The 26,626-nt window shown below is 44.3% G+C and overlaps 1 protein-coding gene across 6 annotated transcripts; it reads left to right on the top strand.

Moving 5' to 3' along the window:
- Positions 1-6,867: 6,867 nt before the first annotated feature.
- On the top strand, positions 6,868-26,567 carry LOC309336689 (uncharacterized protein). Of its 6 annotated transcripts, none has more exons than XM_081852861.1 (4): positions 6,868-6,929; positions 13,268-14,840; positions 15,009-16,046; positions 17,246-18,537. In XM_081852861.1, exons 1-3 carry the CDS (start codon positions 6,893-6,895, stop codon positions 15,229-15,231), a joined length of 1,833 nt encoding a protein of 610 aa, XP_081708987.1. In that variant the 5' UTR covers positions 6,868-6,892; the 3' UTR covers positions 15,232-16,046; positions 17,246-18,537. The 6 variants fall into 6 exon arrangements, with proteins under 6 accessions (XP_081708987.1, XP_081708989.1, XP_081708988.1 ...); XM_081852863.1 differs by having other exon boundaries at positions 15,177-16,046; XM_081852860.1 differs by adding an exon at positions 8,334-8,599 and having other exon boundaries at positions 6,876-6,929; positions 13,268-16,046.
- The last annotated feature ends 59 nt before the right edge of the window (positions 26,568-26,626 follow it).

Consider the following 26,626-nt stretch of genomic DNA (forward strand, 5'->3'; position numbering starts at 1 on the left):
CATTGGCGCTGTCCTGGGACACCAACTCCTGGATGGAAGAGAGGTACCGGTGGCATACTTTTCCCAGACACTCAACGAAACCGAGCGGAACTACTCACAAATCGACAAGGAGGGTCTGGCAATCGTGAAGGGAGTAAAAAAATTCCATGATTTCTTGTACGGGCGGCCCTTCACTGTGGTGACTGACCACAAGCCGTTGCTGGGCTTGTTTGCCCCCGAAAAGCAGACCCCTCAAGTGCTGTCTCCTCGCGTCCTCAGGTGGTCAATTTTCCTTGCCAGCTACCAGTATGCACTGATTCACCGCCCTGGGAAGGCGATGGGCCATGCGGACGCCCTCAGCAGGCTACCACTACCGGAAACAGGCCCCGACCCAGCACCTGCACAAGAGGTTATGAGCCTGGAGCTGCTTCCCGACCGCCCCATTCAGGCACAAGAAGTTGCACACCATTCCAAGAGAGATAGAGTCATCTCCCGGGTCCTGGACTGGGTGTGGAGGGGATGGCCCAGCAGCAGCCCCGGGCCAGAATTCGCCGGCTACACAACCCGCAAACATGAACTGTCGGCCCACAAGGGGTGCCTGTTATGGGGAAGCAGGGTCGTTGTTCCCCAGCCCCTCCGCAAAAGGGTCCTCACAGCCCTACACGAGACACACCCAGGGGTAGTAAGAATGAAAGCCCTTGCCAGGAGTTATGTGTGGTGGCCGGGGATCGACGGAGAGATAGAGGCCTGGGTCAAACACTGCCAGGCCTGCCAAGAATCCCGCCCAGATCCCCCAAGGGCCCCAGTCCAGTCCTGGGAGTCCGCCCGAGCACCATGGTCACGCCTGCATGTGGACTTCGCTGGCCCCTTTCAGGGGAAAACATTCTTCATAGTGGTGGACTCCTACACCAAATGGCTGGAAGTCGCACTGGTACCGTCCACTTCTACGTCCGCAGCCATCCGGGTACTACGCAGGCTGTTTGCAACCCACGGGCTCCCTGACACTCTCGTCTCAGACAACGGGACTGCATTTACGTCAGGAGAATTCCAAACCTTCACAGCGCAGAACGGCATCCGCCACATCCGTTCGGCGCCATTCCACCCAGCCACCAATGGCCAAGCAGAACGCATGGTGCGGACCACCAAGGACACCCTTCGCCACATGACGCAAGGGGATTGGGAGTACCGCCTTGCCACATTCCTTCTAGCACAGCACAGCACCCCCAGCTCAACGACTGGCCGGAGCCCCGCTGAACTACTAATGGGTCGGCGCCTTGCAATCAGATTGGACCGCCTTCACCCCGATAGAGCTCAGGATGAGGTAGGGGTGGGGGAAGGCAGGAACCCCCGGACCTTCGAGGCCCAGGACCCAGTGTACGCAAAGAATTTTGGGGCAGGCCCTGCATGGGTACCCGCCACAGTCACCAGGGTCACTGGCCCCGTGTCGTACAAGGTGCTAACAGATGGGGGGCAATGCTGGCGCCGCCACTGCGACCAGATACGGCGACGATTCCCGGGAGAAAACCAGGAGGAGGAGGACAGGTCAAGGGAGTCCCAAGGGAACAGTGGGGCAGTGAGGCCCATAGAGCAGCAGGGGCAAGCAGGAGAGGCAGAATCAGTAAATACAGAGAGGACCCGTGAGGCCGAAAGGACACCAGAACCAGAACTACGACTGAGCGAGCAGGTTGTACCAGACCAAACAGCCCCATCACAGCCAGCATCCTTGGAACACGAGCCAGAACCTGAACCCCGGACCAGGGAACACCCCAGGCCGCAACGCACACGTAGGCCGCCGGCGTACCTTGAGGACTATGAATGCGACCTCCCGGGCAGGACTGGAACTTAGAGGGGAGGGGTGTTATGTACTGAACAATAGGATCCAAAAGGCAGCAGTCTGATTGGTCCGAGAACAATAGGATTCAGAATGCAGCAGTCTGATTGGTCCTAGAACAATGCAGCAATATGATTGGTTGGCAGGAACCACCCAATCATGCTCCAGATAGAAGTGAATCCACAACCTGATTGGCTTACAGTAGAATTCCAGAATTAGCCAATCATGTGCAGCCCATTGTGTAAATAATGTATATAAAGCAGATACTTTGAGGGGACTTTCATTCATTCCTCCTCACCACTATGAGCTGAATAAAGAGCATGAAATCACTTTGCGACTCTGAGTATATTTCAGTTTGAAAAAGAATTATTAAAAAATAATGAGAAATTGTTATCAAGAATGTACAAACCACTGTTGGAATGGGAGACGAAAGATGAAGAGGTTAAAGCTGTAATGATACACTTGGCAAAAGATATAATATACCAGTTGAATCATGGGGAAAATTGTGGAAAGGGATTTTAAAATTCCCAGCATGCAGTTCATTAAAAGAAAATTCTATTAAGATGATATACCGATGGTATTTCAGTCTAGTAAAGCTTGCTAAAATGTATAAAGATACCTCTAATTTATACTGGAAATGTAAGGATAAGGAAGGTAATTTTTTTTCCTATGTGGTGGACATGTAAAAAAGTAAAGGGCTTCTGGGAAATGATATACAATGAACTTTAAAAAATTCTTAAAATTGCGTTTGTTGAAAAAAACCCAGTGGCTTTTTTACTAGGTGTAATAGGAGAATTGCCAAGGAAGCAAAAGAGACTGTTTATTTATGTGATTACAGCAGCCAGATGCTACTAGCCCAGATGTGGAAAGAAGAAAAGGTCCCAACGAAAGAAGAATGGATAACTAAGATGACTGACTCTGCCGAAATGGCTAAACTTTCCGTGAAGATCAGGCACCAAGATGAGAAAAAATTCAATTTAGAATGGGAAAGCTTTATATATTTTAGAGAACACTGTAAAAACCTCAAAACATTAGTAGGTCTGATGTAACATTGATGAACTAAGAATAGAATTAGGAGGGGGAAAAGAAGAAATATAATTATATGCAAGGAGAATAAAGGGGGGGATGGAAACAGGAGAGGGGCGAGGAAAAGCCATTTATTGCAAATTTGGATTGAATATCTATATACCAAAAGGGGAACTGTTGTTATTTTGAAAATAAAATATTTTTTATTAAAAAAAATAGTTTAGAAAACTTTTTGGGGCGCCCGTGCAGCTGATCCAGAGGGACTTTCCGGAGGCGAGACCAGCGCCTCTCCTCGCTCTCTGCCCGGAGAAGCCCAGAGGCTCCTGCCGCTCGGCTCCGAAACGGTTAAGAGCAGCAACAACAGCGCTGAGATTCCTAGAGCGGAGAGGGAAAAGGCAGGTGGATCATATCATATATTATAACGGGTGGGGTGGGAGAGTGGAGGTGCTGCTGGAGGGAGTGTGGGGAGGGATAAAAAAAAAAAAAACTCCTATTAGGCAAACCGTTTCAATGTAAGTTTTTTTCTGCGTCTCCTTTTTCTAGTCATCAGTTTATCCAGATTTTCACATCTTGTTACTTTTAAATAGAGCTCTTGAAGATTGATGGTCATTTTGGTGCAGATTTCTCCTAATGCCCACGCTTTTGCAAAGGGCATTTCCCCTAATATTTACATTTCCCATAATTAATGCATTCTGTATATAATTCCGCTAAAAAAATGCTTTATACGTCTTTCCCCCTTTTTATGGGGGTAGGACATCTTTTAGATAGATAGATAGATAGATAGATTCTTTATTGTCATTACACAAGTGCAACATTGCACAAGTGCAACGAAATTGGATGCCATCCCTTAAAAACAACAAAAGCAAAACAACAACAACAACCAAACAAACCACATTCCAGCCACACCCACACCCACACTCATCAAACTCCCAGGTCACACTATCGAGTTACTGCATTTAAGAAGGCCACAGCTCTTGGATAGAAACTATTTTTCAGTCTATTTGTCCTTGACTTGATGTTTCTGTATCTCCTGCCAGAAGGCAGTAGTACAAACAGACTGTGTCCCGGGTGAGATGCATCCTGCAGGATATTGTTTGCTTTCCTAAGACAACGGGAACCGTACAGTTCTTCCAAAGATGGGAGGGGATGACCAATAATCCTTTGGGCTGTGGTTATGACCTTCTGGAGCACCTTCCTCTTCCTAGCTGTACAGCTGGAGAACCAGGCACAAATACAGTATGTGAGAATGCTCTCTATTGAGCCTCGGTAGAAGGACACCAGCAGTCTCTCACTCAGATTGTTCTTCTTTAAAAGTCTGAGGAAATAAATTCTCTGCTGGGCCTTCTTCACCAGAGCAGTGGTATTTGCGCTCCAAGTCATGCCCTGATCGATAGTCACTCCCAAAAACCTGAATTCCGCCACCGTCTCCACCCGTTCCCCGTTGATATACAAGGGCTGAATGTCCGCCTTTTTTTTCCTGTAATCCACCACCAATTCCTTGGTCTTAGCCGTATTAAGAGCCAGATTGTTCTCTCCACACCAAGCACAAAGCCGCTCCACCTCGTCCCGATAGGCGGACTCATCCCCTCCTGAAATGAGCCCCACCACCGTAGTGTCATCAGCAAACTTGATGATTTTGTTGCTGGAATAAATGGCTGTACAATCATACGTATAGAGAGTATAGAGCAGGGGACTCAACACACAACCCTGTGGTAAGCCGGTGTTAAGGCTAAGGGCTGTGGACATATGTGACCCTACTCTAACCCTCTGAGAACGTTCTGACAAAAAGTAGGACATCTTTTCCCAATGGAAGGGCAGATCTTTCTCCTGCTCTCCTCCCTGCAGGCCAACTTGGGCAGGTGGGGGACCTTCCTTGGTCTCTCCATAGGGCTTGGGGTCAAGGCAAACCCTGAAGCATTGGGAAACCTTCTGCTGGGGCTACCCCTGGAACTTGTAATAACGTTAATAATGATAATAACAACAGCAACAATTTATTTATTTATACCCCGCCGTCCCTGGCCAGGACCGGGCTCAGGGTGGCTGGCATGAAATATAAATTACAATAAAATGTAATAGAAAATTTAAAAAAACAGTTGATTAAAATATGGCTTAAAATACAGTGGATGAAATATCCGGATTAATGCATCAAACACTGGTAGGGGCTCATTATCAAGCCTACCTAGTGGCAGTGAAGTCAGTAAAGAAATTACTGTATCCTTTTCTGCCTCCGTTGCATCCTCATTATGTCATCTGGCAGAGCTTTTCTGGGTTGTACGGGGCCTTCTACACCTTGGCCCAAAGGGGTTGGTATAACCAGCAGGAGCTAGCTGTGACTTCTTTGCAAAGCATTTTGAAGATAAAATGGCTTGCATCCACCAAGAGCTTGACTCTGCTGTTACAGCAGATGAGTCTCAAAGGATGTCCAGAGCACAGTCTAGTCCTGTTGTGTTGAATGAGTTTTTTCAGTTGGTAAGGCTCGAGGACATGGACAAGGTGCTTGAATCAGGCATGGAATCTTTCTGGAGCGACTCTCTGAACTAGGGGTGGGTGGCCCTGCTTTGCGGTGGTTCCAGTCCTACTAGGATGGTCGTTCCCAGAGAGAGTTACTTAGGGAATGCATTTCAGCCCCATGGAAGCTTCAATGTGGGGTTCCACAGGGCCCAATCCAATCCCCCATGTTCTTTAACATCTACATGAAATCGCTGGGAGGGGTTATCCAGAGGTTTGGAGTACGTTGCCAGCAGTATGCTGGTGACACTCAGCTCTATTTCTCCTTTCTATCTGAAGATGAGGCAATGGAAGTGCTGGACCAGTGTCTTGCCTTTGTAAAGGGCTCGATAAAAGTGAGGCTCAGTTAGTGGGTGGTTCCCTAGAGCAGGTACCACTTTAGCAAATGGGGCTTCCCGCTGCCACCACACGATTTCTGTTCTCATCCTGAAGCAAAGTTCTTAACCTGAGGTACTATTTATGGGTTAGCGGAGTCTGTAACCTGGAGCATCTGTAACCTGAGGTACCACCGTAAAAATAAATAAATAAATACAACATAGACATAAGGGTTTGTAGCCACCGACAGCCTAGTCCTGAATTTATACAATCCTCTTTTTTAAGCCTTCCAAGTGGGTGGCTCAGTATTGCCTCTGTACATCTCAGCGGAGAGGAGGAAACTACCAGCCCCACATATTTATCATATATACACATATGGGGTTGGACTAGGTGACCATTGAGATAAAAAAACTCACGTTCTCTAAAATAGTCTATAAAGTTTCCCCATTCTTGATTGAATTTTTTCTCATTTGATCGGTAAGATTAGCCATTTCGGCATAGTCAATCATCTTAAGTTATCCATTCTTCTTTCTTTGGGACCTTTACTTCTTTCCACCATGTCTGGGATAGATAAACAGTCTCTTTTGCTTCCTTGGCATTTTTTCTCCTATTACACCTAGTAAAAAAGCCTCTGGGTTTTTTTTAACAAACGTAATTTTAAGAATTTTTAAAAATTTCCCAGAAGCCCCTTACTTTTTTACACGTCCACCACATAGGAAAATGTGGAAAGAAGACAAGGTCCCAATGAAAGAAGAATGGAAAGATGGACTCTGCCGAAATGACATTTATGAACTAAGAATAGAATTAGGAGGGAGAAAATAGGTTGAAATTAATTAATTGAGGAAATATATAGTAATTGTAATATATTGTAATGCAAGGAGAATAAAAGGCGGGAATGGAAAGGGGGGGAAGGCAATTATTGCAAATTTGGATTGGATATCTGTGTACCAAAAGGAAAAACGTTGTTATTTTGAAAATAATTATAATAATAAATAGTTTAGAAAACTTTTTGGGGCTCCCGCGCAGCTGATCCAGCGGGGCTTTCCGGAGGCGAGACCAGCGCCTCTCCTCGCTCTCTGCCCGGAGAAGCCCAGAGGCTCCTGCCGCTCGGCTCCGAAACGGTTAAGAGCAGCTGCGACAGAGCTGAGATTCCTAGAGCGGAGGGGAAAAGGCTGCCGGGAGAATGGCAGCTTCCGCTTCCTGTCCCGCTTGGAGGGGGGGGAGATACCTGTCATGGCGGCGGCTGTCCTTCCTCGCGGAGGCGCTGGAGGTGGGTCGTATGTGTTATGTATTATAAAGGGGGAGAGACGGGGGGGGGTGCAGCTGGGGGGAGAGTGGGGAGGGATGAAAAAGAACCCATTAGGCAAACCCTTTCAATGCAAGTTCTTTTCCTCTGTCTCCTTTTTCTAGTCATCAGTTTGTCCAGATTTTCACATCTTATTATTTTTAAAGAGAGCTCTTGAAAGTTGGTCGGCATTTTGGTGGGTGCCGATCTCGCCTAATGCACACGCTTTTGCAAAGGGTATTTCCCATATGTTTCCCATAATACCCCTGCTTTTTAACATCTGCATGCAGCCGCTGGGAGAGATCATCAGGGGGGTTGGACTGGGTGTCCATCAATATGCGGATGAGACCCAGCTCCGCCTCTCTTTCAGATGGGAACCAGTGAAGGCGATGAAGGTCCTGTGTGAGTGTCTGGAGGATGGATGGCAGCTAACAGATTGCGGTTGAATCCTGACAAGACACAAGTACTGTTTTGAGGGGGCAGGTTGGCGTGGGGGACTCCCTGGTCCTGAATGGGGTAATTTTACCCTGGGAGTCATTTTTGGACCCGCAGCTGTCCATGGAGGTGCAGGTCAATTCTGTGTCCAGGGCAGCTGTTTACCAGCTATATCTGGTACAGGCTGAGACCCTACCTGCCCACAGACTGTCTCACCAGCACCTTCTGGCGGTTCCCTCATTGCAAGAAGTGAGGTTGCAGGGAACCAGGCAGAAGGCTTTCTTAGTAGTGGTGCCCTCCCTGTGAAACACCCTCCCATCAGATGTCAAGGAAATAAGCAGCTATCCTATTTTTAAAAGACATCTGAAGCCAGCTCTGTTTAGGAAAGATTTAAATATTTAAATGCTGTATTGTTTTTAACACTTGATTGGGAGGCCCCCAGAGTGGCTGGGGAAACTCAGCAGCCAGATGGGCGGGGTATTTATTATTATTATTATTATTATTATTATTATTATTATTATTATTATTAAACATTTCCCATAATTAATGCATTCTGTATCTAATTCTGCTAAAAAATTTTCATTTATAGGTCTTCCCTCCTTTTTATGGGGGTAGGACATCTTTTCCTAATGGAAAAGATCTTTCTCCTCCCAGCAGGCCAACCTGGGCAGGTGGGGGACCTTCCTTGGGCTCCCCATAGGGCTTGGGGTCAAGGCAAACCCTTAAGCATTGAAAAACCACCTGCAGAGCTTCCCCCTGGAACTTGTAATAATTTTTATCTGGCCTGATTTTACTATAATTTGTTACATTTATATACCTCCCTATACCCACAGGCCTCAGGACAGTTCACAGGATAAAATTACAATATAAAAACTCAAAGTACATAATCAAAACAGAAACAAAAACAACCCAATAACATCCCCCCAACACACACATTTTAAATTTGTGTTTCAGTTAAACAGCAGTTTCTGCAAGAGCAGTTCTGGGCAGAAGAGGTTTTTTAAAAAAGGAGAAACAAGCAACTTCAAGTCCACATTAAAAGTCCACGTGTTGCTGCGGCCTTATACCGACAGGCTAATAATGATAATACTACTAGTAATACAAATATTCCTGAGCGTCCTCTCCCACTTTGTGGAGTCCGATTGGCCCCCTTGTACACTCCAAGCTGGGAGACTGAACGCAAGTGGATGAAAGATCCTAATTAATGCAACCAAAGACTGGTAAGGGCTCATTAGCAAGCCTACCTAGTGGCAGTGAAGGCAGCAAAGAAAGCATAGTTTTTTGCCTCCATTGCATCCTCATTATGTCGTCTGGCAGAACTTTTCCGGGTTGTACAGGGCCTTTTACAGGCTGGCCCAAAGGAGGTGGTAGAACCAATGGTAGCCCGCTTTGACTTCTTTGCAAAGCATGTTGTTGTTAAAATTGCTTGCCACAATGCTACATCGATTGCAGGAGAGATCTGACCAGGTTCATATGGCAGGGTAAGAAACCCCGCATAAAATACAAATTACTGACTGACAAAAAAAGAAAGGGGCGGGTTTCGCACTCCCCGATTTAAGAACATATTTCAAAGCCTCGTGCCTATGTTGGATAAAGGATTGGATCTTATTAGAGAAAACATAGACTTGATTTGGAGAGTTGCAACAACAGGTACGGATGGCATAAAGTCAAAGTCCACAGAGGGTTCACTAATCATATAGTCAGAAATGCTCTTTATAAAGTGTGGACAAAATACCAACCATTATTAGAACCCCAAACGCCATGGTGGCTGTCCCCAGTAGAGACTTTTGCAGTCAAAAAAGTAAATATGGAGGGAAATTGGGCAACCCATAGTCAACTATTAAAAGAAGACAAGGACATCTGAGATTGAAAACATTTGGAGAGATAAGGCACTACCTCACCAATTGGCTTCCATATCACTAAAAAATTGGCTTTGGGAAAGATGAATCCAAACTACAAAAAGCATTATTACGAAATGACAAAAAATATTATCTAAAACTGTTATTGGAATGGTATCTGAAAGATGAGGAAGTAAAGGATGTAATGGTTAAATGGGCCCAGGACATCGGCCCCACAATACAGATGTAACAGTGGGAGAGACTCTGGAGGTTAGATATCAGATTTACTGCCTGTTATACTATCAAGGAAAACCTAATGAAAATGTTATACAGGTGGTATGTGACACCTTTCAAACTAGCCAAGATATGTAAACTCAAATCCAACCGATGTTGGAAATGCAGTAAAGCAGAGGAAACAATGATACATGTATGGTGGAGCTGTGAGAAAATTAATAAATTTTGGGGGTGTATCCATGAAGAACTAAGAAAGATGCTCAAAGCTCCTATAGAAAAAAAGCCAGAGGCATACCTAATGGGCATTATAGGAAAGGACACCCCACAGGATATCAAAAGGTTATTCTTATATGCCACAGCTGCATCCAGATTATTACTTGCTAAAAATTGGAAAGGGGGCATTATTCCCACAAAAGAAGACTGGATAAGTAAATTATGTGACTTTATAGAATTGGCCAAACAGCAGCCATAAGACACCAGTCTAATCAGAATTTAAGGAAGAATTTATGACAAATTAATAATAGGTGAATGTTGAATACTATCAAAAACACAATGTAAATAAGAGTGTAGAATATTGAAAGATGTCGAGCTGAGGCGGAGGGAAGTCCCAGTGTTGGAATTTTTATTTTATATATCTTTATGTTGGACTCTTTTATTTTATGAATGTTATATTGATTGTATATATACTTTCTATAATAAATTTTATCGAGGAAAAAGAAGAAGATAAAATTGCTTCCATCCACCAAGACAGCAGATGAGTCTCATGGGGTGTCCAGGGCACAGTCTAGTCCTGTTGTGTTGGATGAGTTTTTTCAGTTGGTCAGGCTCGAGGATATGGACAAGGTGCTTGGATCAGTCAGGGTGACCGTTTGCACTCTTGACCCTTTCGCCTCTTGGCTGATAAAAACCAGCAGGGAGGGAACAGCAGGCTGGGCCAGGGAGATGATCAGTGCCTCTTTACAAGAGGGGGTGGTCCCTGCATGTTTGAAGGAGGCAGAGGTAAAACCACTCCTTAAGAAACCTTCTCTTTCCTGGGCAAGGTTCTGGAGCGAGTGGTTGCAGACCAGATCCAGGTGCTTTTGGAAGAAACTGATTTTCTGGATCCATTTCAATCAGGATTTAGGCCTGGTTTTGGCACAGAAACTGCTTTGGTCGCCCTCTATGATGACCTCTGTCGAGAGAGAGACAAGGGAAATGTGTCCCTGTTCATTGTTCTCCTCCTCTCAGCGGCTTTTGATAGCATCCACCATGGTATCCTTCTGGAGCGACTCTCTGAACTGGGGGTGGGTGGCACTGCTTTGCAGTGGTTCCAGTCCTACTTGGATGGTCGTTCCCAGAAGGTGTTACTTGGGGAATTCATTTCAGCCCCATGGAAGCTTCAATGTGGGGTTCCGCAGGGCCCAATCCAATCCCCCTTGTTGTTTAACATCTACATGAAATCGCTGGGAGGGGTTATCCAGAGGTTTGGAGTACGTTGCCAGCAGTATGCTGATGACATTCAGCTCTATTTCTCCTTTCTATCTGTAGATGAGGCAGTGCAAGTGCTGGACCAGTGTCTTGCCTGGGCAATGGACTGGATGAGAGCCAACAAATTGAAGCTCACTCCAGATAAGGCTCAGTTAGTGGGTGGTTCCCTAGAGCAGATGGCTGGAAGGTCGCCTGCTCTTGATGGAGTTACACTTCCTCTGGAGGAGCAGGTTCGTCGCTTGGGGGTTCTCCTGGATCCTTTGCTGTCGCTCGAGGCTCAGATGGCCTGGAGTGCCTTTCATCACCTTTGGCTGGTGGCCCAGCTACACCCCTTTCTGGACAGGGATAGCCTATCTACCGTTGTCTATGCTCCGGGAACTTCAAGGTTAGATATAGATATGCGTTATACGTAGGTCTGCCTCTGAAGACAGTTTGGAAACTTCAGCTAGTGCAGAATTCAGCGGCCAGGTTGCTCACCGGCGGTTTGAGCATATTGCCCCCATCCTGGTCTGACTGCACTGGCTACCAATTAGTTTCTGGGTCCAATTCAAATTGCTGGTTTTGACTTGTAAAGCCTTAAATGGCTCAGGACCAGGAATACTTCAAGGACTGCTTCTTTCCATATGAACCTACCTGGACCCTGAGATCCCCTTCTGAGGCCCTCCTTCGTGGGCCTCCTCCTCACGTGGTCCGGAGGGTGGCAACATGAGAACAGGGCCTTCTCTGCAGGGGCTCCCTGTCTGTGGAATGCTCTCCCCAGGGAAGTTCGCCTGGTGCCTTTCTTATAAACCTTTGTTGTTGTTTAGTCGTCTTAGTCGTTTCCGACTCTCCGTGACCCCATGAATCTTTTTTATTATTATTAATTTTTTTATTACATTTTTCCATAATATCTCCAATCATACAATTTTCCACATCCCATATTTTGACTTATTGAACCTCCCTCAACTCCTCTGACAATCATCCGTAGTTAAATTTCTATCTTCACATTCCTTAATTATAATATCGCCTTTAAATAAAATTTTTCTGTCCTCATTTCCATTCTTGCAATATTCCTTATTTTTTCACAAAGCTTCTTTAAAACACACTAGCGTTGTTTGTTCCTCACATACAATCTTCAGATATTCTCTGAATTTTCCCCAGTCCTCTAGAAACTTATGGTCTCTTTGAAGTCTGATTTTTCCAGTTAATTTGTCCAGTTCTGCATAGTCTGTTAGTTTTGTTCTCCATTCTTCCAAAGTCGGTAGTTCTTCTTGTTTCCATTTTTGGGCCATCAGTATTCTCGCTGCTGTTATTGCGTACTGGAAGAGTTTACAGTCCCTCTTATTTATATCTTTTCTAGTTATTCCCAGTAAGGTGGTTTCTGGTTTCTTTATGAAGCTATATTTCAGCATTTTCTTTAACCCATTATATATCATTTCCCAGAACCCCTTCACTTTCTTACACTCCCACCACATATGAATAAATGTACCCTCTTTCTCTTTACATTTCCAACATTTGTTACAGGTTTTGTACATTTTTGCCAATTTAACTGGTGTCATATACCATCTGTATACCATTTTCACAACATTTTCTTTTAACGTAGTACATGCTGTAAACTTCAGATTTTCATTCCAATTTTTTTGCCAATCTTCCATATCTATACTATACCCTAAATCTCTGGCCCAGTGAATCATTACCGCTTTAACTTCCTCATCCATCGTGTGCCATTCCAGTAAAATTTTATACATTTTTGAGATTATCTTACAATCATTATTAACAATTTCTGTTTGAAATTTCGAATCTTTTTCTTTATACCCTTTTTCTTTCACATCCTTTTTAAACATATCACTTATCTGATAATAGTGCAGCCAGTCAAATACATGTTCTTTTACTTGCTCATATGGTTTCAATCTCCATTTCTCTCCTTCTTTTACCACTAAGTCTCCGTAAGTAATCCAATTACTCCTCATGTTAATTTTCTTGACTCCCATAACCTCTAATGGGGATAACCAATGTGAAACCCCCATTTCTAATAATTTTTTGTATCTGTATTATTTTGTATCTGTATTATTTTGTATCTGTATTATTTTGTATCTGTATTATTTTGTATTAAAAACTTCCCTACACATTGCTGCCTCCAGTTGTCTTCTAAAATTTGCATAGTTATTTTTTTGATAACTGACGAGAGGGCGTTCCACAGGGTGGGCACCACTGCCAAGAAGGCCCTCCGCCTTGTTCCCTATAACTTCCCTTCTCACAGTGAGGGAACTGCCACAAGGCCCTGGGACCTGGATCTCTGTGTCCTGACTGAATGATTGGGGTGAAGACGCTCCTTTAGCATTTCATCAGTTTGCCTTTTTATTCCATCAGGAGATGTTGAAGTGATGCTGGCAGAAGGGGAACAATCAGAAGTGTCACCGAAAGGATCCAAAGAAGAGGGGGAGCAAAGGAAGCTGAGGGTTCAAAATGGAGGCAGAAGGCGAGAGGGGAGACGAAGGCAGAAGCCGGAGGCTGACTCTGGTATGTCTCAGGGTGGTGAAAATCAAATTCCCAGAGAGGAGAAACCTTATAAATGTTTGGAGTGTGGAAAGAGCTTCAGTAACAGTAGTGCCCTTACCTCGCATCAAAGATCTCATACAGGGGAGAAACTGTATATATGTTTAGAGTGTGGAAAGAGTTTCAGTCGCAATGATGCCCTTACCAGGCACCAAAGATCTCATACAGGGGAGAAACCGTATACATGTTTGGAGTGTGGAAAGAGCTTCAGTCTGAATAGTACCCTTACCAGGCATCAAAGATCTCATACAGGGGAGAAACCGTATACATGTTCAGAGTGTGGAAGGAGCTTCAGTCAGAATAGTTCCCTTACCTCACATCAAAGATCTCATACAGGGGAGAAACCGTATACATGTTCAGAGTGTGGAAAGAGCTTCCGTGACAATCGTAGCCTTACCGGGCACCAAAGATCTCATACAGGGGAGAAACCGTATACATGTTTGGAATGTGGAAAGAGCTTCAGTAAGAGTAGCAATCTTAAGTCCCATCAACGAACTCATACAGGGGAGAAACCGTATACATGTTCGGAGTGTGGAAAGAGCTTCCGTAACAATCATAGCCTTACCGGGCACCAAAGATATCATACAGGGGAGAAACCGTATACATGTTCTGAGTGTGGAAAGAGCTTCAGTAACAGTAGCCATCTTAAGTCCCATCAACGAACTCATACAGGGGAGAAACCTTATAAATGTTTGGAGTGTGGGAAGAGCTTCAGTCAGAGTACTGTCCTTATCTTGCATCAAATATCTCATACAGGGGAGAAACCCTATAAATGTTCAGAGTGTGGAAAAAGCTTCAGTGAACGTGGTACCCTTAAATTGCATAAAAGATCTCATACAGGGGAGAAACCGTATACATGTTCAGAGTGTGGAAAAAGCTTCAATCAAACTGGTAGCCTTAAGTTGCATCAACGAACTCATACAGGGGAGAAACCGTATACATGTTCAGAGTGTGGAAGGAGCTTCACTCAAAGTAGCACACTTAAGTCGCATCAACGAACTCATACAGGGGAGAAACAGCATACGTGTTTGGAGTGTGGAATGAGCTTCGCTCGCAGCAATGGGCTTACTAGACATCAACAAACTCATAGAGGCAGCAAACCTTATAAATGCTGGGAATGTGGCAAGAGCTTCAGTCGCAACGACTACCTTTCCTCGCATGAAAGAATTCATACAGGGGAGAAACGATATACATGTTTGGAGTGTGGAAAGAGCTTCAGCTACAGTTGCAGCCTTACCTTGCATCAAAGATTGCACACAGGAGAGAAACCGTATAAATGTTTGGAGTGTGGCAAGAGCTTCAGTCGTGGTAGCTTACTTACACTGCATCAAAGAACTCATACAGGAGAGAAACCGTATACATGTTCGGAGTGTGGAAGGAGCTTCAGGTGCAGTAGCTCCCTTACGATGCATCTACGAACTCATACAAGAGAGAAACCGTATACATGTTCGGAGTGTGGAAAAAGCTTCAGTAAACGTGGCACCCTTAAGTCGCATGAAAGAACTCATACAGGAGAGAAACCGTATACATGTTCGGAGTGTGGAAGGTGCTTCAGTCACAGTCACTCCCTTAAGTCGCATGAAAGAACTCATACAGGGGAGAAACCGTATACATGTTGGGAGTGTGGAAGGAGCTTCAGTCACAGTCACTCCCTTAAGTCACATGAAATAACTCATACAGGAGAGAAACCGTATACATGTTGGGAGTGTGGAAGGAGCTTCAGTCAGAGTAACCACCTTAAGTCGCATCAAAGAACTCATACAGGGAGGAAATCTTAGAAATGTTTGGCCTATAGAAAGAACTTATGTGACAAGGACTCCCTTACTAAACTGAAAAGAACCCGTACTAGGGAAACAGAAATGTTGGAGTGTGTGAAGATATTTAATCATATCAAATAACTCCTACGGAGAGTAAAACAATGATTGTATTCAGAATTAGAATTTGCTTCCATTAGAATTTTTATTCCTTTTAGTGGCTGTGTTGCAGATTATTCTCCCGATCAGAGTTAGATTTACATAGCTATGTTCTATTTTTTTTCTCATGCGTTATTTCCCATGTATTCATCACTTGTATATAGCGGTGCTTTCATATTTCTCCCATCCCCAAGATTTGTTAATCTGGTGTGAATTGATCTGATATTTTTCATAGACACAAATGCATTCTCTGGTATTCTGTTGACGTTTGTAAATGACGTATCTTTGCAATGAGAGTATAGCCCCTCAGATCACAGCTCTAATGAACAAATGCTGTTGAAAAACATATACTGTATAATAAGCCTCAATACGCAGTCAAGAGAGAAATTATTCTTCTTTGGCGTAGCAGAGTAAAATTGTCTTCCATGAACACAGTCTTAACAGTGAGTCCGTAAGTGACTGTGGAGGCCAATTCTGGACCCACACATCCTTCCACAGTGGGGACATAGCTTTCCAGGCGGGAGTTGATCATGGTTGGGGTTTGCCATGCATGCCTTCCTCTTAGCACGCTTCTCCCTTGCGTTCTGAGTTCGAATGTCACCTTTGGTTGAGAGAGACATTAGAACAGTATAGAATATTTCAATATAGTATTTTCCAGCCTGTGTCTACAGTGTTAATAGGTCACTGTTTCAGGATGTGTGTTTCTTCACCTTCATGGTGGACTCTAAATGGCCAAAATATTGTGAAATTCTAGAACAAGATGGTGAAAAGGTTAAACTTCAGAGTTATGAGAAATTAAAGTCCAAAGTTCGAGATTGGTTGCATTACCATCAGATAAATGAGACATTTAAGCAGGACAGGGAAATAGGATTCCAGAAGGAGAGGTCAAAATTAGAAACAGAATTGTTAGAACCCAATACAAAAAATTTGTCAAGAATGTATAACTTGCTGTTGAAATGGAATACACAGGATGAAATGGTGAAATCAGCTATGATTAAATGGGCACAAGACATCGGTCATGACATTATGTTCGCTGACTGGGAACAGTTATGGACCACCGGTGTTAAATTTACGGCATGTAATGCCTTAAAAGAAAACATAATGAAAATGATCTATAGGTGGTACATGACCCCAGTCAAGCTTGCAAAAATTTATCATTTGCCCAATAACAAATGTTGGAAATGCAATGAGACTGAAGGTACTTTTTATCACCTTTGGTGGACCTGCCCGAGGGTTAAAGCCTTTTGGGAAATGATCTATAACGAAATTAAGAAAGTCCTTAAGTGGACCTTTCCTAAGAAACCTGAGGCTTTTCTCCTGGGCATGGTTGGCCAATTGGTGCCAAAGAAGGATAGGACCTTTTTTATGTACGCTACCACAGCAGCAAGAATTCTTCTGGCAAAGTATTGGAAGATGCAAGAACTACCTACTCTGGAAGAATGGCAGACAAAGGTCATGGACTTTATGGGACTGGCAGAGATGACCGGCAGAATCCGCGACCAGGGGAAAGAGACAGTGGAAGAGGACTGGAAGAAATTCAAAATATATCTTAAAAATTGTTGTAAAATTGAGGAATGTTAAGATGTCAAGGGGTAAGAAGTAGAGAATTACAGCTATAACTAACAAGCTTATGGAAACGTAATGAAAGGGAACTAATAGACAAACTGACTAAAGGGTTGCTAAAGAATTCCAAAATAAGGATGCAGCGAAAGGGAGGTATGGGGAAGTCGGAGGAAAGAAGGTGTATGAAAATAAGATTATGAAATTATACATGTTTAAATGTTTTGTATGTTTTTGTCTTGTGTTTTGTTTGTTTTTATTATGTGTTTGAAAAATGAATAAAAATTATAAAAATAAAAATAAAATAGAGTGTTAATAGGTCACTGTTCCAGGATGTGTGTTTCTTCACCTTCATCTGCCTAGCAGGGATTTCAGTTTTATGTCTCTGAAATATCCAGGCAGTGGCCGGAATAGAGGCAGTGGAAAGAATATGACGAAATAAAAGAACATCTTCAAAGCTGGCTGCATCATAGACAATTAAAGGATATCTTTAAAGAGGACAATAAGAAAGGCATCTCATAGTCGGTTTCCAAATTCCAAAGAGGCAGTGATAGAAGAAAGTACAAAATTATTTTTAAAAGGCATATAACATTCTTTTGGAGTGGGAAACCAAAGACGAAGAAGTAAAATTGGTAATGATTAAATAATGGGCCATAACATACAATTTGAAGATTGGGTAAAATTGTGGAAAGTAAATTTGAAATTTACAGATTGTATACTATTGAGAGAGACCTATATGAAAATGATGTATAGATGGTATCTATCACTGGTTAAACTGGAACAAATGTATAAAAATGAAAAGAGAGTGTTGGAGATGTGAAATAGAAGGTACGTTTTATCATATGTGGTGGGATTGTAAAAAGGTAAAAGCCTATTGGGAAATGATAAATAATGAATTGAAGAAAATGTTGAAAATAACTTTTCTAAAAAACCCAAAAACCTTCTTACTAGGTATTTTAGGCCAAGACATAAGGAAAGGAAAGAGGACTTTATTTATGTGTGCCACTACAGCAGCAAGAATGTTGATTGCACAAAATTGGAAGACTGGAGAAATACCAAGTAAAGAACAATGGCAGGAGAAGTTGATGAACTGTGAGGGGAGAGACTCCACCAGGCAAGGCCTCTTTCCACCTGCCTTGCCCCACTCTCTGCTTCTCAATGTGTATTGTATTGTTTTATGTACTGTGGCTTGCCATTGTTTTATTGATTACAGTTTAGATATTATTGTAACTGTTGAGTGGATTTCTGTTTAACTTTTATATGTTGATATTATTATTTTATACTGTTCTAATTGTTGAATGTTACTTTTTGGATGGAGGTTGCCTATTTTAAAGTTATGTTTTATTATCACATTTTTGTATTGCATTAGATTGTTATAAGATGTACATTTTTTTGTTTCTTCAGCTTGTAAGCCGCCTTGAGTATTGTAAGATAGAAAGGTGGTATACAAATTAAAAATGATGATGACGATGATGTAGAACTGGCAAAAATGACAGACACACTAAGAGAAAAGGACAACAGCGACTTTGAAAAACAATGGGAACCATTTATAGAAACAAAGAAACAAAGATAGACTTGATGGCAGGATTTAAATAAACATTCACACTATTAGTATTAGAAAATGTCTAGAAGATAGAGAAATATGGTGTGTTTACTTTTATGTATTTAGGTTTGATGTTATGTTATTAATAACTTTTTCTGTTAGGAGGTAGCAAGTGTTGTGTTTGCAGGCTCCTGTGCACAGCGGAAGGATGAGGAGTACGTGCCACATACTTTACATTACTTTATTTACACTTCAAAGCTGATAGATTACAGAAATGCATCCTGCCTCTGCGAGAGCAGAGAAGCAACCTCTCTCCTCGGAAGCACAGAGAGAACTGAGAAAAACAGGAAACCAGTGTACGTCACATCCAGTCTCCTTTCCCGTGGGAAAACCCAACAGTACGCTGACTGTGGAATGTAAACACCTGTCTTATGACAAGCACTTCGCTGCACAGTGAAGGAAGCAGAAACCAACATCCTCCCCCTTTCTGTGAACATCACTGGGCAGCGTGTTCGTACAATATCAGTACAAACCCAACTTCTGCACATAGGTATAGTGTTGATCCCTTGATACAATCTTGGACAATACATCAGCAGGAATTTCATTACCTGGCATATAGGACACCGTTACGAGTCCCTTCTGAATACGTTCCCTAGCATGTTGCAACTTCAATTGCAAGTGCTTCGTGCTTTGCTTACAACCTTCAGAATTCAGCAAAGCCAAACATGCTTTGTTGTCCTGGTAAACCTGGATTGGACATTTGACAGGAATTTTCATGTCTTTGCACAATTGTAACAACCATTCACAATCTTTAAGTGAATAAGACAGTGCATTCAGTTCAGCTTCACAAGTACTTAAGCTAACTGTTGTTTGCTTCTTGCATGACCAATCAAATAGACCCTGATTGTACATATAGCAAACTCCAGACGTACTTTTCCTGTCTGTAGTGTCACTTCCAAAACTTGCATCTGCAAATATCTCAAGACCACCAGATTTCTGATTGTTAAATCTTAGTCTGTAATGCATAGTGCCTTTCAAATACCGCGCTATGCGTTTCAGAGCTTTCCAATCCTTAACAGTAGGATTGTTTACTTGTCTGCTTAGCAAATTACAGCTAACAGCAATGTCAGGTCTTGAACATCTGGCAATGAAGTTTAGCTTGCCTAGCACACTTCTGTACAGTGTAGTGTCAGAAAATGCTTCTTCAGTGTCATCTACCTGATAACCTGTTGTCATCGGTGTGTCTACAGGGTTAGCATCCATCAGGTTTAGTTTGCTTAACACATCAGCAATTTTCCGTGACTGGTGTACTAGAATGTTACCATCTTGATCTCTCTCTATTTCCAGAGATAGGTAGTTGTTTACCTCACCAAGATCTTTCATGTCAAAGTGCTCTTTCAGTTGAGCTAGGGCATTATTGTACATTGTCAAAACAAAATAGAAAAATTCCTTCCAGTAGCACCTTAAAGACCAACTAAGTTAGTTCTTGGTATGAGCTTTCGTGTGCATGCACACTTCTTCAGATACACTGAAACAGAAGTCACCAGACCCTTCTATATAGTGAGAAGGTGGGGAGGGGTATTACTCAGAAGGGTGGTGGGAATGGGTGATTGGCAGATAGCTGTGTTGAGCCTGTTGACGACTCTTAACGACTGCAATAGGTCTTACAGGAAAAAGCAGGGGTGAAAAGGTGAAAAATGGCTTTGTCATGTATAATGAGATAAGAATCCAATGTCTTTGTTCAGACCAGGTCTCTCCATGGTTTTGAGTTTGGTAATAAGCTGCAATTCAGCAGCTTCTCTTTCCAGTCTATTTCTGAAATTCCTTTGTAATAGAACAGCTACTTTGAGATCTTGTATAGTATGTCCTGGGAGATTGAAGTGTTCTCCTACTGGTTTCTCTGTCTTGTGATTCCTGATGTCCGATTTATGTCCGTTTATTCTTTGGCGTAAGGTTTGGCCTGTTTGTCCAATATAGAGAGCTGAAGGACACTGTTGGCATTTGATGGCATACACAATGTTAGACGATGAGCAATTAAATAGTCCCGAGATGGTATGTGTGATGTTGTTGGGGCCAGTAATGGTGTTGTCCGGGTGTATGTGGCAGCAAAGTTGGCATCTGGGTTTATTGCAGGCTCTGGTGCCAGTGTCCGTGTTGAGTCTGGTTGTAGTATTATTGTGGGTTAGGAGTTGTTTAAGACTGGGTGGCTGTCTGTAGGCAATGAAAGGTCTTCCTCCCAGAGCTTGAGAAAGAGAACTGTCATTGTCCAGGAGAGGTTGCAGATCTCTGATGATGCGTTGTACTGTTTTAACTTGGGAGCTGTATGTGATGACTAGAGGTGTTCTGTTATTTTCTTTTTTGGGTCTGTCTTGCAGCAAGTTCTCTCTGGGTATCAGTCTGGCTCTGTTGATCTGTTGTCTAACTTCATCTGCTGGGTATTTTAGTTCTAAAAAGGTTTGCTGTAGATCTCTTAGGTGAGAGTCTCTGTCTGTAGAATTGGAACAGATGCGGCTGTAACGTAGTGCCTGGCTATATGCAATGGACTGTTTGGTATGTTTGGGATGGTAGCTAGAGGCATGTAGATATGTTTGTCGGTCAGTTGGTTTACGGTATAAGGTAGTGTCTATGCGCCCATCCTGTATTTTTATAGTAGTGTCCCAAAAATGTATTTCTTGCATAGATTGATTTATTGTTAGGTTGATTGTGGGGTGAAAATCATTGAATTTCTGGTGGAAGGTGTCCAGGGTCTGTTGACCATGTGTCCAGATGATAAAAATATCGTCAATGTATCGCAGGTACAAGAGAGGTTTGAGTGGGTAGCAGTTTAGGAAACGTTCTAAATCTGCCATGAAGATGTTGGCATACTGTGGGGCCATGCGGGTGCCCATTGCTGTGCCGCTGATCTGAAGGAACAGGTCATCACCGAATTTGAAGTTGTTGTGGGTAAGGACAAATTGGCAGAGTTTGGTAGCAAAGTCCGCTGTGGTTTTATCTGAAATGGTGTTCCTTATAGCAGTGTTTCCCAACCTTTTTTGGGCAAAGGCACACTTGTTTCATGAAAAAAATCTCGAGGCACACCACCATTAGAAAATGTTTAAAAAATTAACTCTGTGCCTATATTGACTATATATAAAGTAACTCTCTTTAATAGGAATCAAATAAACACAAAGAAAGTATTTTATAATTACTTTATTATGAAATAGTAAGTACCGTATTTTTCGTCCCATAGGACGCTCCGTCCCATAGGACGCACCTACTTTTTTGAGGGGGGAAATAAAGGAAAAATTTTTTTCCTTTATTTCCCCCCCAAAAAACCAGGTCGGGGAACAGTGGGATGGCGGTGCTGCGCCTCCCCGCTGTCCCCCGAGCTTGTGGGGCTGGCCCATGTCTGCCTGGCGCGAGGGGCGCTCTGCTCCGAAGGGCGCCCCGTGCTCCGCGCTGCCAGCTGACGCCCGCAAGCCTTGCGCTCCCGGGGGGAGATCCCCCGGGTGCGCAAGGCTTGCGGACACCTGCGTGGAGCACGGGGCGTCCTCTGGAGGGCGCCCCGTGCTCCGCACTGCAGGCTGCTGCCCGCAAGCCTTGCGCTCCCGGGGGGAGATCCCCCGGGTGCGCAAGGCTGGCCGACACCAGCGCGGAGCACGGGGCGTCCTCCGAAGGGCGCCCCGTGCTCCGCGCTGCCAGCTGACGCCCGCAAGCCTTGCGCTCCCGGGGGGAGATCCCCCGGGTGCGCAAGGCTTGCGGACACCTGCGTGGAGCACGGGGCGTCCTCTGGAGGGCGCCCCGTGCTCCGCGCTGCAGGCTGCTGCCCGCAAGCCTTGCGCTCCCGGGGGGAGATCCCCCGGGTGCGCAAGGCTGGCCGACACCAGCGCGGAGCACGGGGCGTCCTCCGAAGGGCGCCCCGTGCTCCGCGCTGCCAGCTGACGCCCACAAGCCTTGCGCTCTCGGGGGGAGGTCCCCCGGGTGCGCAGGGCTGGCCTACAACAGCGCGGAGCACGGGGCGATGGGATGTGGGAGGGAGCTCGCTCCCCGCCCCGCGTGTGCTCGCCGCCGCCGCCCTGCCTCTCGCCGCCCGACTCGCCCGCCTCCCTCCCACGGCACACCAGGCAACGTCTCGCGGCACACTAGTGTGCCGCGGAACACCGGTTGGGAAACACTGCCTTATAGCTTGTAAACCATCGTTGTGTGGGATGTTGGTATACAGAGATTCCACATCCATAGTAGCTAGTATAGTATTGTTAGGAAGATTATTTAAAGATTGTATTTTCCTCAGAAAATCTGTGGTGTCACGTACATAGCTGGGAGCACTGATGGCATATGGTTTCAGAACAGAGTCCATATAACCAGAGACACCCACTTTAATAGTGCCAATACCTGAAATGATGGGGCGTCCTGGATTTCCTGGTTTGTGTATTTTAGGTAGAAGATAGAAAGTTCCTGGTCGAGGTTCTGTTGGTGTGTTTGTGAGGATCTGTTCTTGGATGTGTGGGGTAAGCTCCTTAACAATCTTGTTCAGTTAAACTTTCATCAGCTTTAGCTGGTAGCCCAGCTACACCCCTATTTGGTCAGGGATAGCCTGTCTACCATTGTCTATGCTCTGGGAACTTCAAGGTTAGATTCAGATACGCATTATACTTAGGGCTGCCTCTGAAGACAGTGTGGAAACCAGCTAGTGCAGAATTCAGCGGCCAAGTTGCTCACTGGAGTAAGGCGGTTTGAGCATATTACACCGATCCAGGTCTGACTGCACTGGCTACCAATTAGTTTCCGGCCCCAATTCCAAGTGTTGGTTTTGACCTATAAAGCCTTAAATGGCTCAGGACCACAATACCTCAAGGACCGCCTCTTTGCATATGAACCTACCCGGATCCGGAGATCCCCTTCTGAGCCCCTTCTTCGTGTACCTCCTCCTCGAGAGTTTCAGAGGGTGGCAACACGAGAACTGGCCTTTTCTTCAGTGGCTCCCCGTCTGTGGAATGATCTCCCCAGGGACACTCGCCTGGTGTCCTCATTATACACTTTTAGGCACCAGGCAAAAATGTTCCTTTTAACCAGACCTTTGGTTGATCTGTTTGACATCCTATGCCCTTTTTCAAATGTGGCTCTTTTCTGGAGGGGTGTTATTGGGTTGCTGTTTTTATTCTGATTATATATGTTGTGATATTTTCTGTGAACCACGCTGAGACCTCCAGGTATAGGGCAGTATAGAAACACTGATAATGATAATGATAAAAAATTTATTATTTGTACCCTATCCATTTGACTGGGTTGCCCGAGCCACTCGAGCTGGCTTCCAACAAGTATAAAAGCATAATAAAACATAAAACTTTAAAAGCTTCCCTATACAGGGCTGCCTCCAGTTGTCTTCTACAAGTTGTATAGTTGTTTGTTTCCTTGACATCTGATGGGAGGGCGTTCCACAGGGTGGGCACCACTACCGAGAAGGCCCTCTGCCTCGTTCCTTGTAACTTGACTTCTCACAGTGAGGGAACTGCCACAAGGTCTTTGGAACCTGGATCTCGGTGTCCTGACTGAATGATTGGGGTGAAGACGCTCCTTTAGCATTTCATCAGTTTGCCTTTTTATTCCATCAGGAGATGCTGAAGGGATGCTGGCAGAAGGGGAACAATCAGAAGTGTCACCACAAAGGGGCAAAGAGGAGGAGGAGCAAAGGAAGCTGAGGGTTCAAGATGGAGGCAGCAGGCGAGAGGGGAGACGAAAGCAGAAGCCAGAGGGTGACTCTTGTATGTCTCAGGGTGGTGAAAATCAAATTCCCAGAGAGGAGAAGAAGCATGAATGTACAGTATGTGGACAAAGATTTGGTAATCGCTCCACTCTTACTTTACATCAAGGACTGCACACAGGAGAGAAACCGTATACATGTTCAGAGTGTGGAAAAAGCTTCAGTCGCAGTTATCAGCTTACTAGACGCCAAAGAACTCATACAGGAGAGAAACCATTTACATGTTCAGAGTGTGGAAAAAGCTTCAGTTGCGGTAGCTCCCTTAGGTTGCATCAAAGAACTCATACAGGAGAGAAACCGTATACATGTTTGGAGTGTGGAAAAAGCTTCAGTCGCAGTTATCAGCTTACTAGACACCAAAGAAGTCATATAGGGAGGAAATCTTTAAAATGTTTGGCATATGGAAATAACTTCAGTGACAGGGGCTCCCTTCCTAAACAGTAAAGAACTCGTACGAGGGAAACATCTTAGAAAGGGTTGGAGTGTGCGAAGATCTTTAATCATATCAAATAACTCCTACAGAGAGTAAGCCAATGATTATGTTCAGCGTTAGAATTTGATTCCATTGGAATTTTGATTGCTTTTAGTTGCTGTGTTGCAGATTATTCTCCTGATCAGAGTTAGGTTTACATAGCTGTATTCTGTTATTTTCCCATGCATTTTCCATGTATTCATCACAAGTCTCTCACCAACCCTTGTTGGCGTGGCCAGAACTATTCTACCTGTAGGAGCGTCTCCACCCCCATCGTCCAACCTGGACACTGAGGTCCAGCTCCGAGGGCCTTCTGATGGTTCCCTCACTGCAAGAAGTGAGGTTACAAGGAACCAGGCAGAGGGCCTTCTTGGTAGTGGCACCCACCCTGTGGAACGCCCTCCCATCAGACGTCGAAGAAATAAACAACTATCTCACTTTTAGAAGACATCTGAAGGCAGTTCTGTATAGGGAAATTTTTAATGTCTAATGTTTTAACAATTTTTTATGTGCTGTATGCTGCCCCGAGTGGCTGGGGAAACCCAGCCATGTAGGTGGGATATAAATATTAAATGATGATGATTTGATAAATCTGCTAATGGATTCATTGTGCAACATTTTGATATTTGTCTCAATGTTTAGTTGTAATATGGTCTTGTGTTGATTTTAGTTTAACTGTTTTTAGCCTCTTCTGCATAAATGTTGTTGAAAAACAGGTATGCTGTGTTCTCCCCAGCTCTCCCCTCCACTAGTATTCTCCCCCCCCCCCATTCTGAAAATGTGAAATCCACTGTGCAGCTGTGTGCAGGTATTTGCTTATCTGGTAATCTGGCAACGGAAGAAGATGCAACCTCATCCAGAACACAACACTAAAAAAAACCAAATTATGTTTTAATTACAATTTTTAACTACATCAGATTTGCACAGAAGAGCAATCAAAGATTTAAAAATTCATGTGTGTTAGCGGGACAGTTTCCCTGTTGCATAGTCTAGTGAAAGGTGATATTTTGGTCCTGAACTCTGCTGATCAAATCCCTGATAGTGCAGGTCATAGTCCAGGAAACTTAACCCATCTTTTTCAAGGGATGCCTGTTAGAAACTGTCCTCTGGTCCCCCCCCCCCATATGTCTGTCGTTCACTAAAATGCTTGCCCTTCCCATGACAAGGTGCAAGCCCTTCCTGGGAATTCCAGGCAGAGAGCTGCTGAACCCCAGACCCCAAAAGGAAATCCAACCTCATCCCGCAGGCAATGCTAAAGATTGAATTCTTTTATAATGCAGTTTTAAAGTTATATTTGCACCAAAATGTAAAAAATGCCTGTGTTAGGAAAACAGTTGCCCTAGGTACTCTAGTGCAGGCTTTCCCAAACTTGGGTCTCTAGCTGGTTTTGGACTATGATTCCCATCATCCCTTAATACTGCTAGCTGGGAGTGATGGGAGTTGTAGTCCCGAAAGATCTAGAGACCCAAGTGTGGGAATCCTGCTCCAGTGAAAAGTGAGGATACGGACGTGAACTGCGCTGATTCAGTTGTAGATGGCATCTTTCTTGGCTCCAATAAGAGTTCAGGGAGCAAACGGCCTCTTCCTCTGATGACGTCTCTCCCCCTGCCTTGCTGAGCTTGTGTGTTTCTGCGTCCTTGCAGCCATGGGATCTGCTGCTGTTCAGGCTCATGCCACTCTCTGTGTTGCCTTGTCAGAAGCTGCCCACTGGTGTCCCCCAGCCCTACTCCCCCCCATGTGTGTCATCCACTGTAAGGCTTGCACAAGCCATTGTTCGCCACTGGCAGAGAGCCTGCCCAGACCCCAATGTGTCTGCTTCCTGCTCCGCCACTTCTTTTGCCAAAGGTTGCCCATTCTCCACCAGAGAAGAAGGCAAGCAGGTCCTTAAGGCCTCCCGCTGCCACCACACGATTTCTGTTCTCATCCTGAAGCAAAGTTCGTAACC

The sequence above is a fragment of the Podarcis erhardii genome (assembly GCF_964252035.2).
Source record: "Podarcis erhardii genome assembly, chromosome: 2".
Taxonomy (NCBI): domain Eukaryota; kingdom Metazoa; phylum Chordata; class Lepidosauria; order Squamata; family Lacertidae; genus Podarcis; species Podarcis erhardii.